The sequence below is a fragment of the Geotrypetes seraphini genome, chromosome 17 (assembly GCF_902459505.1).
Source record: "Geotrypetes seraphini chromosome 17, aGeoSer1.1, whole genome shotgun sequence".
Taxonomy (NCBI): Eukaryota; Metazoa; Chordata; class Amphibia; order Gymnophiona; family Dermophiidae; genus Geotrypetes; species Geotrypetes seraphini.
In genome coordinates, this window is record NC_047100.1 from 42047418 (window position 1) to 42060632 (window position 13215).

Genomic DNA, 13215 nt, shown 5'->3' on the forward strand with positions numbered 1-13215 from the left:
TCTGCCTGCAATTATTCACAGTCTGCCTTTGAACAGTTTTATGTCATCTGCAAATTTAGTCACCTCACTCATCATTGCAATTTCCAGATCATTTATAAAGAAGTTAAATAGCACCGGTCCCAGTACAAACCCCTGCGGCACTCCACTGTTTACTCTCCACCATTGAGACAAAATGACCATTTACCCTACCCTCTGTTTTCTGTCTGATAACTAATTGCTAATCCATTGTCTCCTATCCCATGACTCTTTACATTTTCTTAGGAGCCTCTCATGAGGAACTTTGCCAAAAGCTTTCCGAAAATCTAGATATACATCAACCAGCCCACCTTTATCCAAATGGTTATTCAGACCTTCAAGCAAATTGGTGAGGCAGGACCTCCCTAGGCTGAATCCATGCCAGCTCTGTCCCATTAAATCGTTCCACAATTTTATTTATCATCGTCATTCATGAATGTTATATGTAACTGGTGTTAAAAGAGTGATATATTTAACCTTACTACCATCGCAACATAAATATGTATTGGTAAGGTGATTTAGTTTAAATAATGTATTTTTTTTATTGCAATCCTCCTTGAACCTTGTCAAAAGCAGATGACAAATGTCCATGGAGAAGAAACATACATATCTGCTTATTCAGAAATAGAAAAGGAAACTCTGAAGGTTCATTTCAACTGTAAATCTTATATACTCCTATAAGTTCCTGTATGACTATCCTCGTGTTAATATGTTTATGGGTTCTTCTAATACAGACTCAACACTCAATTCAAGATGTCTTCGAGTACTTACGCTATCAAAAGATAGATGGACTATGCTTGAAAGTGTTCCTTCCTTTGGTTTTTGATCTTACAACTTTTTATTCAACAGTCATTCTGGTGAAGGGAAACGTCCAGTTCCTGCAGGTGTTAATGACGTTAGAACTGGTCTTGGCAATGCAGCCTTAATGTAAGCTATCATTGGTCCCTTTTAAATTCTCCTTTCCTATTACTTTCTATTGTCTATAGTTTTACTTATAAATGTCAAATTTCCAAATTAATAGCGTTAGCCAATACTATTTAAAAAATGTCTATTATAATTTAACTTTTGCATTTAACTTATCTTCTTCAACCACCGTATACAAGCCGCTGATGGTATGATTTTAGAATGGCTTAACAGTGCTCAAGTGCTGGTGATACTTTGCCCTCTTTCTGGGCTTGGAGGAATCGTTTGCATGCTCTGCTGCTGCTGGAGCGGAAGGATGCGTCTTTTAGCTTGCGAAGAAAGCGCCAGTTTCTTCGGATCTTACCTTTTTTCATTATCACCACGGGCTCGAAGTGACATTCTGAATTCATTGTAATTCTCTCCGAGACCCGGGCTTGTTTTCATCCTTGAGAGGGCACCAGGCATACTTTTTCTTTTCTCTTCCCATTCTTCTCGTTCTCTCTTTCTTCTTTTTTTTTTTTTTTCTCAGTGTTGGAGTTCACTCTTTATCTTTGGCAGTGGGTTATCTGAGTCCAAGCCTACTGCACTAGGGTTCTTCTGTGCTTCAGATTAGGGGGTTTGGGGAGGGGGTGGTGTGGGTGGGGTGTTGAATCCGATATTATGTATCAGATTGTTCTCCTTTGTTACTGTGGTTCTTGCTTGTTGGTTTGTTTTCTGTTATTTGATAATAAAAATTGATTCAACATAAAAAGTGCTCAAGTGCTCTGTAAAGTGCTTAAATGCATTTAAGTTGTAAGATCAATAACCAAAGGAAGGAACACTTTCAAGCGTAGTTCATCTATCCTTTGATAGAGTAAGCGAGAAATTCCTAAATCACTCTGTAGCATCTCAGGCAGCTTCTCGTGAAAAAGAATTTCCATCATTGTTGCTCACAGCTGTTTCTTACAGACATTTTAGAAAACAGCTAAAAAACCTCTCTTTTCTCCAAAAACCTGACTAGCAGCTGACTCATTCAAACAGACGATTATGTTTAATGTTTATAATCTTTTGTAAACCGCGTAGAACTTTTTGGTAACGCGGTCTATAAATATAATGTTATGTTATGTCCTTCTAATACAGAACCAGATTTCAATATGTTGGAACATTGTGCCTCTACTGTGAGACAGAGAAGGTACAGTTTTCTAGCCTTGTTCTATGCTCTTGCTCCTGCCCATATCTATCAGTCCACAGCTGGCTCTGCTCTTCTGGCATGTGACTCAAGGGCTCTCCCTACTAGAGGGTTCTGGCTGAAATTCGGCAGGCAATTGGCACATTGGAAAGTGGCTTATGAGATTTCAGCCAAAATCATCTCCACAGAGGGCCCTAGGTATGAAAGCTGCACTTTGTACTCAAGAAAGCACAGTTACTTACCGTAACAGGTGTTATCCAGGGACAGCAGGCAGATATTCTTGACTGATGGGTGATGGCACCGACGGAGCCCCGGTACGGACAATTTTAGAGTGATTGCACTCTAAGAACTTGGAAAGTTCTGGTAGGCCGCACCGCGCACGCGCGAGTGCCTTCCCGCCCGACAGAGGCGCGCGGTCCCCAGTTAGGATAAGCCAGCTAAGAAGCCAACCCGGGGAGGTGGGAGGGACGCAAGAATATCTGCCTGCTGTCCCTGGATAACACCTGTTACGGTAAGTAACTGTGCTTTATCCCAGGACAAGCAGGCAGCATATTCTTGACTGATGGGTGACCTCCAAGCTAACAAAAAGAGGGATGGAGGGAAGGTTGGCCATTAGGAAAACAAATTTTGCAAAACAGATTGGCCAAAGTGTCCATCCCGTCTGGAGAATGCATCCAGACAATAATGAGATGTAAAAGTATGAACTGAGGACCAAGTAGCAGCCTTGCAGATTTCCTCAATAGGAGTGGAACGGAGGAAAGCTACAGATGCTGCCATCGCTCGGACTCTATGGGCCGTGACAGAACCTTCCAGTGTCAGTCCGGTCTGAGCATAACAGAATGAAATGCACGCTGCCAGCCAATTAGACAACATACATTTAGAAACAGGACGTCCCAATTTATTCGGATCAAAGGACAGAAAGAGTTGGGGAACTGATCTGTGGGGTTTCGTACGCTCTAGATAGTAAGCTAGAGCCCTCTTACAATCCAAAGTATGCAGAGCCTGTTCCCCAGAATGAGAGTGAGGTTTCGGAAAGAAGACAGGCAGAACAATGGATTGGTTGAGATGGAATTCAGAGACAACCTTAGGGAGAAACTTTGGATGTGTACGCAGAACCACCTTGTCATGATGAAAGACCGTAAAAGGTGGATCTGCAACTAGTGCATGTAGCTCACTGACCCTCCTGGCAGAGGTAAGAGCAATAAGGAAAAGTACCTTCCAAGTGAGAAACTTGAAAGGAGTGGTAGCCAAAGGTTCAAATGGAGGCTTCATTAAGGCGGAAAGAACCACATTGAGATCCCAGATAACAGGAGGGGCTTTAAGAAGTGGTTTCACATTGAAAAGACCTCGCATGAACCTGGACACCAGGGGATGAGCTGAGAGAAGTTTTCCATGAACCTGCTCATGGAAGGCAGCAATGGCACTGAGATGGACTCTGATGAAAGAAGAATTAAGGCCAGAGTCAGACAAAGAAAGCAAATAATCCAACAATGTCTCCACTGCCAGGGAAGTGGGATCAAGATGGTGAAGAAGACACCAGGAAGAAAATCTTGTCCACTTCTGATGGTAACATTGCAGAGTGGCTGGTTTCCTGGAGGCATTTAGAATGGAACGAACGGGCTGAGACAAAAGAGTATCATGAGAAGTCAGCCCGAGAGATACCAAGCTGTCAGGTGCAGAGACTGGAGGTTGGGATGTAGAAGGGTCTCCTGATGCTGTGTAAGCAGAGAAGGAAACAGTGGAAGAAGAAAAGGTTCCCTGGAACTGAGTTGAAGTAGAAGGGAGAACCAATGTTGCCTGGGCCACCTCGGAGCAATCAGAATCATGGTGGCTCGTTCCCTCTTGAGCTTGAACAAGGTTCTCAACATGAGAGGCAGAGGAGGGAAAGCGTACAGGAACAGATTGGACCAGTCGAGGAGAAATGCATCCGCTGCCAGACGGTGAGGAGAGTAGAGTCTGGAGCAGAATTGGGGCAGCTGGTGATTGTGAGGAGCTGCAAAGAGGTCTATCTGAGGAGTGCCCCATTGAGCGAAGATGGACTGTAGAGTGAAAGGATCGAGTGTCCACTCGTGAGGCTGGAGAATTCTGCTGAGCTTGTCCGCTAAGGAATTCTTTTCTCCCTGAATGTAGATAGCTTTCAGGAATAGATGGTGATTTATGGCCCAAGTCCAGATCTTCTGGGCTTCCTGCAACAAGAGGCGAGAGCCCGTCCCACCCTGCTTGTTGATGTAGTACATCGCAACTTGATTGTCTGTGCACAGCAGGAGAACTTGAGGAAAGAGAAGATGTTGGAAGGCCTTGAGGGCATAAAACATCGCTCTGAGTTCCAGGAAATTGATGTGATGCTTCTTTTCCTGGGCTGTCCAAAGGCCTTGAGTTTGGAACTCGTTCAAATGAGCTCCCCAGGCATAAGGGGAGGCATCGGTGGTGATGATTAGTTGATGAGGAGGTAGATGGAGCAGAAGACCTCTCGAGAGATTTGAGGATATCAACCACCATTGTAGAGATTGACGAAGAGATGATGTGACAGATATGTGACGTGAGCAAGGATCCATCGCTTGGGACCACTGGGTAGCTAGGGTCCATTGAGGAGTGCGCAGGTGAAGACGTGCGAAGGGTGTGACATGAACTGTGGAGGCTATGTGACCCAAGAGTATCATCATTTGCTTGGCAGAGATGGAACGTTGAGGAAGCACCTGCTGACATAGAGACTGAAGAGTTTGAAGACGGTTGGACGGCAGGAACGCACTCATGAGGACTGTGTCCAGCACCGCTCCAATGAACTGAAGTCTCTGAGTGGGGATGAGATGAGATTTGGGTAGATTGATCTCGAACCCCAGAAGTTGGAGAAACAGGATGGTTTGGTTGGTGGCCAGGAGAACAGTCTGAGATGAATTGGCCTTGATTAACCAGTCGTCCAGGTAAGGAAAGACCTGAAGGTGGTGAGATCGTAGAAAGGCAGCCACCACAATCAGACATTTGGTGAACACTCTTGGAGAGGAGGCAAGACCGAAGGGCAGCACCTTGTATTGGTAATGACAACGATTGATCATGAAGCGTAGGTACTGTCTGGAGGCCAGATTGACCGGTATATGAGTGTATGCTTCTTTGAGATCGAGGGAACATAGCCAGTCGCCTTGATTGAGAAGAGGGTAAAGAGTGGCCAGAGAAAGCATTTTTAATTTCTCCTTGACCAAGCATTTGTTTAGATCGCGAAGATCTAGAATGGGTCTTAGATCTCCTGTCTTTTTGGGGACTAGAAAATAACGGGAGTAGAATCCCTGCCCTCTCTGATCTAGAGGAACTTCCTCTATAGCGTTCAGAAGGAGGAGGGATTGAACCTCTTGAAGAAGGAGGGAAGACCGAGGAGTGTTGAAAGCAGACTCTCTTGGCAGACTTTGGGCAGGAGGTGTCTGAAAGTTGAGAGAGTAGCCGTGGCGGATGATGTTGAGGACCCACAGGTCCGAGGTGATGATTTCCCAACGGCTTATGAAATGTATAAGGCGTCCTCCTATGGGCTGTGGAAGATGAGTAGAAGGAGGAAGATTGGCTATGTCCAAGAGAACCACGTCAAAAGGGCTGAGTTGACTTTTGAGAAGGAGGAGGTTTCACTTGCTGTTGCTGCTGGGCAGGTCGAGCAGGTTGCCTCTGTTGTTGCCTCTGACGCCTGGGTTGTTGCTGTGTTTGAGGTAAGGGACGAGCCACAAACCTTCGTTGGTAGGCGGATTGTTGACGAAAAGGCCTAGAAGGTGGGGTCTTCTTCTTTGTCTTAAATAGAGTATCCCATCGAGTCTCATGAGCTGAAAGTTTCTGAGTAGTAGAGTCCATGGATTCTCCGAACAGCTCATCCCCTAAGCAAGGTGCATTGGCCAGTCGATCTTGGTGATTGACATCGAGTTCGGACACTCTGAGCCAGGCCAGTCGTCGCATAGCCACTGACATAGCCGTGGCTCTAGAGGTCAGCTCAAAAGTGTCATAGATTGATCTGACCATGAACTTGCGCAGTTGCAAGAGCGATGAAGAAGTTTGGCGAAAGGCTGATTTCTTACGGTCAGGGAGATATTTCTCAAAAGATGACAAACTTTGAATAAGATGCTTAAGATAAAAGGAAAAATGGAAAGCATAGTTTCCTGACCTGTTCGCTAGCATTGCATTTTGATACAGCCTTTTGCCAAACTTATCCATGGCCTTACCTTCCCTGCCAGGAGGGACAGAAGCATATACACTAGCCCCCGTGGATTTCTTTAAAGTAGACTCTACTAATAAAGACTCATGGGGGAGTTGAGGCTTGTCAAAGCCTGGAATTGGTATAACCTTAAATAAGGAGTCCAGTTTACGGGGAGCTCCTGGAATGGTCAAGGGTGTCTCTAGATTTTTGTAAAATGTCTCTCTTAAAATGTCATGGAGAGGCAGCTTGAGAAATTCCCTTGGAGGCTGGTCAAAGTCAAGAGCATCTAAAAATGCCTTGGATTTTTTGGATTCAGCCTCCAAGGGAATAGATAAAGAGTCACACATCTCTTTAAGAAAAGAGGTGAAAGAAGTTGCATCAGGTTTGGAAGATGGATCAAAACCAGAAGGATCCTCGTCCCCTGATGAACACTCTCCCTCAGAGAGGAAAGGCTCTTCTGAATCACCCCACAGATCAGGGTCCCTCACCTGAAAACTGCGGTCTCGTGACTCCGGTGTGGAGGGTTCTAGGTGTCGAGTTTTATGAGTCGACTTACCAGACCTCTGTGAACCGGTACCGGGAGATGTTAAAGGTTGTGCCGGTGCCGATGTTTGAACAGCCTGGCATCTCGGTTCCGGTGCCAAGACTGGCATTGATACCGAAGAAGTGATGTGCCCTGGTACCGACAAAGTGGATGCCGATAAAGGGGGCTGCTGCACCGTCGGTACCGGAGGCTCAGACCGGACCGGGACTGGAAGGCTCGGAGTCAAAAGAGCAGGGAGTAGCTGTTGGAGTTGTTCCTTTAGCTGGACTTGCAGGACTGCGGCAATGCGCTCGTCCAATGAAGGCACCGGTACCGCTTTTTTCTTCTGCGGTACCTGCGGTGCCGCTCTACACTCCGAAGAGGAACCCGATGTCGAGGGGCTCACCTCAATCGGAGCGGAGCGCTTCCGTGGACGCCTCGTGGTCGGCAGGATTGGACTCGCTGCTACTGAGACCGGAGGACGCTCCAACGGGGAAGGCTTCTTAGCCGGCTTACCTGCGGGGTGTGACGCCGGCGCGGTATCGCGCGGTGTCGACGAAGTGGGTGCCGACTGAGATGGAGCCGACGTCGGTGCCGGTGGTGCAGAATCAGACATCTCGGCGCCGAACAATAACTGCTGCTGTATCTGAAGGTTTTTAAGTGTTCTCTTCTTTAAAGTCGCACAGCGGGAGCAGGTGGACGCTCGATGGTCAGGACCAAGACACTGCAGACACCAGTTGTGTGGGTCTGTCAGTGAAATTGGTCGAGCGCACCGCTGGCACTTTTTAAACCCGGGTTGAGGGGGCATGAAAGTGAATACGGCTTCTGCCAAATCGAAGGCCAAGGCCTCGATGATGGCAATAGGCCCCGCCGGGGCTAACCGAAAACTGAAGAAAAAAATTAAGTTTTTTTTTTTTTTTTTAAAGAAAAGAAAAGAAACAATGGAAATAAAATTTCCAAAAGGGTTTACGCGAGCGGGAAGGCGATATTAGTAGAAAAAAAGAACTTTCAACAGCCGTTGAAAGAAACGCGTCTTCTTAGCTCCGCGGAAACTAAGAAACTGGGGACCGCGCGCCTCTGTCGGGCGGGAAGGCACTCGCGCGTGCGCGGTGCGGCCTACCAGAACTTTCCAAGTTCTTAGAGTGCAATCACTCTAAAATTGTCCGTACCGGGGCTCCGTCGGTGCCGTCACCCATCAGTCAAGAATATGCTGCCTGCTTGTCCTGGGATAAACGCACTTACAAGCAAGAAGCTATTCTCTCCTGGACAGATGCGAGACAGCTGTTTGTCCAGCAAAAGACTTGCCCTTCGATTAATAAGGCATCAGGCAGATAACATAGGCCAGTCAGCCAATGACAGTAAGCAAAGTTACATGCAAGTTTCAAGTTTATTAGGATTTTATATACCGCCTATCAAGGTTATCTAAGCGGTTTTTACAATCAGGTACTCAAGCATTTTCCCTCTCTGTCCCGGTGGGCTCACAATCTATCTAACGTACCTGGGGCTAGGGAGGATTAAGTGACTTGCCCAGGGTCACAAGGAGCAGCGCGGGGTTTGAACCCACAACCCCAGGGTGCGGAGGCTGTAGATCCAACCACTGCGCCACACACTCCTTACTTATGACCGGGCAGATTCTCTATTGTAGCTCAGGAATTATTACCTATAGGCAGGGTGCACTCCCCCGTTGCATTCAGCTCTTCCAGTAGGATACTCATAATCACTACCAGCTTCTGCTTGCTTTCCTTATTGGAGATGAATCCACTTTCAAGCTAAAAAAAAAAAAAAAAAAGAACACAAATTGGATGCAAACAGTGCTGTTATGCTGGCTTTTAGAAACCTCTACCACCGCTTTGTACCATGGACCGGCAAAGTAAATCCTCCGACACTCACAGAATTCCTAAGAGTGTCGGCGCATTTAACTCACCAGCCTGCGGTAGAAACTTAAAAGGAGCCCTTTAAGTCAGCTACAGAGGAGAGAGAGACAAGCCAGAAAATGTGCTAGAAGAATCAAGCCAGAGATGAGTAATCTGATACTGATAGACAAACTTAAGCAGGGCCATGCGACTGCATGTACACTCAGACGGCTTTCAACGAGTCTCAAACCTTGAAACACGTCGCGAAGGTAAGGGGAGAAGAAGGGAGGGAGATAGATAGATAGATAGATTCAGGTAGGTAGGAAGGAGGGAGGGGTGTTCCCTCCTTTAACTGCGGGAACAAGGCCATTCACCGCTCCACGGGACGGTGGATGGCCTTGTCCCCGTATCTGCGGTGAGCACCTTTCCCCCCTCCACTGTTTTGGCGGGTTACTCGCGGCTAGCCGCAGGTAACATCCACCGTGTCATTCTCTAGTTGGAACCTAAGAACAGTACCTGGCAGAGCTTTGGATTCTTGCCCAGAAATAGCTAAGAAAAAACAACAACAAATTTTTAGATTGAATCAGGTTGGGCGGACTGGATGGACCATTCGGGTCTTTATCTGCCATCATGTACTATGTCAGGGCCAAATCCATTAGCACAAAAAAACAAGAGCAAACAATCCTAACCACAGCTAAAACACACCGCTTATCTCTTGTTTAATTTTTGCTGTTTGCTTCGTCCTTCTTAAAGCTTGTATGTGTGCCTATTTCTTCTCTTTTTAGCCATCTCACTTTCCTGTCTTCCTCGCCTTTCTTCATAAGAACATAAGTAGTCGCCTCCGCCGGGGCAGACCAGAGGTCCATCCCGCCCAGCGGTCCGCTCACGCGGCGGCCCATCAGGCATATTGCCTGAGCAGCGGTCCCTGACTAATTTTATACCTACCTCTACACTTATCTCTAAACCTTCCACCCCTCAATCCCTTTGCCCTCCAGGAACCTATCCAGGTCTTCCTTGAAACCCTGTACTGTGCTATTTCCTATCACGGCCTCCGGAAGGGTGTTCCATGTGTCCACCACCCTCTGTGTGAAAAAGAATTTCCTTGCGTTTGTTCTAAACCTGTCCCCCTTCAATTTCATCTAGTGTCCCCTTGTTCTTGTGGTTTCTTTCAAATTGAAAAATTGTCCTTGTCAACCTTTTTGATGCCCCTCAGGATCTTGAAGGTCTCTATCATATCTCCTCTGAGTCTCCGCTTTTCCAGGGAGAACAGCCCCAGCTTCTTCAGTCTGTCAGTGTATGTAAGGTTTTCCAGTTTAGTTGCTCTTCTCTGGACTCTCTCAAGCATTGCCATGTCCTTTTTGAGGTACGGTGACCAGTACTGTACACAGTATTCCAGATGCGGGCGCACCATAGCCCGGTACAGTGGCAGGATGACTTCCTTCGTTCTGGTCGAGATACCCTTCTTAATGATACCTAACATTTGGTTTGCTTTCCTAGAGGCTGTGGCGCACTGTGCCGACGCCTTCAATGTCGTGTCTACCATCACTCCCAGGTCTCTTTCCAGCTTACTGACCCCTAGCATTGATTCCCCCCATTTTGTAAGTGAACATCAGGTTCCTTCTCCCTATATGCATGACCTTGCATTTCCCTACGTTGAAGCTCATTTGCCACTTTTTCGCCCATTCTTCCAGTGTCGTAAGATCCCTTTGGAGATCCTCGCAATCTACCGTGGTTTCAACCTTGCTGAATAGTTTGGTGTCATCTGCGAATTTGATGACCTCACATTTTGTTCCCGCCTCCAGGTCGTCAATGAATATGTTAAACAGGAGCGGTCCCAGCACTGACCCTTGAGGAACCCCGCTCGTGACCCCTTGCCAGTCCGAGTAGTGGCCCTTTACACCAACCCTCTGCTTCCTGTCTGCCAGCCAGTTTTTGATCCATCGGTGGACCTCCCCTCGCACCCCGTGATTCCATAGCTTCCTGAGCAACCGCTCATGTGGTACCTTATCGAAGGCTTTCTGGAAGTCTAGGTAAATTATGTCAATGGGTTCACCTTTGTCCACCTGGCTATTTACCCCCTCAAAGAAGTACAAGAAGTTTGTGAGGCACGACCTACCCTTGCAGAACCCATGCTGGCTCGACCTTAGCTGTCCATTTTTTTCGATATGATCACAGATGCCGTCCTTAATCAGCGCCTCCATCATCTTTCCCGGGACCGATGTGAGGCTCACCGGCCTATAGTTTCCCGGGTCGCCCCTTGAACCCTTCTTGAAGATGGGCGTGACATTAGCTATTTTCCAGTCCTCCGGGATCTCTCCAGTTTTTAGGGATAGGTTGCATATTTGCTGAAGTGTCTCTGCTATTTCATTCCTTAATTCCTTGAGCACCCTTGGGTGAATGCCGTCCGGACCTGGCGACTTGTCGCTCTTTAGCTTGTCTATCTGCCTGAGGACATCCTCCTGGCTCACCTCTAGTTGGACCAGCTTGCTATCTTGATCTCCATTTTCTATTGCCTCTGGTTCCGGAATGTTGGATGTGTCCTCCCTCGTGAAGACCGATGTAAAGAAGTCATTTAACTTGTCAGCTATTTCTTTTTCCTCCCTCACTACTCCCTTTCTATCCCCATCATCCAAGGCCCCACTTCCTCCCTCGCTGGTTGCTTTCCCTTTACGTACCTGAAGAATGATTTGAAATTTTTTGCCTCTCCCGCTAGTCTCTCTTCATATTCCCTCTTTGCTCTCCTAACCACTCGGTGGCACTCCTTCTGGCTTTCCTTGTGTTCCTTTTGGTTGGCCTGCGTTTGGTCCTGTTTCCATTTTTTGGTCCTGTTTCCACTTCCCTTTACCTATGTGCTTACTGTCAGCCATTGCAAGTCTATCCCTTTCTTCCCCTCGTGCCCTCCCTTCTCCTTATCATTCCCCCTCCACTGTTGGTCTGTGACACTAGTGCAAGCTTCTGCAGTGGTTGGAAACTCAGGAAAATCAGATCCATTGGGTGGCAAAGGCCTCTTCCACGGCTGAAGCCTGATAGGATGTAAACTGCTGGGCTATAGCCACTATTTTCCTCCCTTCCTCACCTCCAGTCAAAGCGAGGCAGGTGAGAACCAGCTTCTGGGCTTCAGCCTGCTCCTGGTGTTTGCCCAGCAATTAGGGCACATTTTTCATGGCCACTGTTTGAAGTTGGTCTGCTTGCACCAAACAATCTGCTCATCTGTGGCAAATCTAATATATACATCTATATTCATTCAGTAAACCACCAAAAGGAGGGTGTACCAAATGTTTTGGAAACAAAATATAAAATAAGTGTAAAACCCCTGAAATGGCTCAAAAAGGTAACATTTGTGGACAAAAGCACTAATCCAGCAGGCGGCTGAGCAGGTGCAGAGAGAGGCCATCCAGTGGACCAGTGGGTAGCTGACACAGACCAGGTCATACCTCCAGGGTGGTGAGATAGCCGGCAAGTTTCTTCACAATGGGCTCCAGGGCACAGGTCTTGGCTCTTGCATCACACACGAAGCCCAAGTTGAAAAGCAGAGCATTGCGACTATACTTCTTGTGTTCAATGCACACTGGGCAACCAATCAGCTTCTTCTCCATTGCAGTTCTGTGATTGCAGGACATACTGGCATATCAAAGAGATGACTGGGCAAAATAAACAAATAATCAATGAACACACCCCATTAGCTGGAGGCCTCCTGCACCTAATTACAAAGAGTAGGCACCCACTGCAAAAGGGACCTAACGAATTCCTTTTCCATCTTGCCCTCAGTAAAGTCCCTAATGGGGCAGAACAAGATGGGGGCCCACTGCTGGAGTTGGGACACAGCTCTCTAGTTCTGTTTCTTTCTGGTGTGTTTACCATGAATTACCCCCTTCCTTTTATGGGGCATATTAGTGTATCCTCCAACACCTCCCGAGTGAGTCAAGATAGCTGTAGCAGGAGGCTAGAGGAAACCGATACAGCAGACCCTCAATATTCACGGGGGTTAGAGGCAGAGCCGGCCCACGAATAGAGAAAATCGCAAATAATTTTTTGGGCCGGCTCCGACCCACCCCCGCCCTTACCTGGTAGTCTAGCAGCGACGCGGGGCAGGAGCGTAGGAAGATCCCTCCTGCCCCGCGTCTCTGCTAGACCACCAGGTAAGGTCTGGGGGATGTCCAGGGCAGTGTTTCTCAATTAAAAATCAAGGCTAAAATAAAATAGTGAATAACCGAATTTGCGATTGGGGAAACCTCAAATCGGGGGGGGGGGGGGGGGGGAGGGCTGTACTTTCTGTGATTTTATCTCTTGCTATCTGCAATCTTTGACTATTCCATATACTCCTAATCGGGACACTGCGATCTTTGCAGGACAATAGATTGCCTTATTTTGAGTTGATTCCCATCTAGTTCTATTTACTGATGGCAAAACCATTCTTTTCTTTAGCAGTTAGTATTTGGAATCAACTCCAAAACATTATTCGCGCTGAAGTTAATCATAAAGTGTTTAGAAAGTTAGTAAATGAAAACACTTCCACAATGATAAGATGCACGATGTCAGATGGTAAATTAGTGACACAGTGCAGGCCGGAATATCAATTTCAAAC

The 13215-nt window shown here is 47.0% G+C and overlaps 1 protein-coding gene across 2 annotated transcripts in view; it reads right to left on the reverse strand.

Moving 5' to 3' along the window:
• NPRL2 (NPR2 like, GATOR1 complex subunit) overlaps positions 1-13215 on the reverse strand; it is a 29366-nt gene that overhangs the window by 12796 nt on the left and 3355 nt on the right. Inside the window, exons 3-4 of one of the 2 annotated variants that reach the window (XM_033926486.1) lie at positions 12065-12233; positions 8438-8546 (exon numbers count right to left, since the gene is read on the reverse strand). In XM_033926486.1, coding sequence (XP_033782377.1) covers positions 8438-8546; positions 12065-12233 — 278 coding nt within the window. Of the gene's footprint in view, positions 1-8437; positions 8547-12064; positions 12272-13215 lie in introns of both variants that reach the window. The other variant, XM_033926487.1, reaches the window with a different exon arrangement.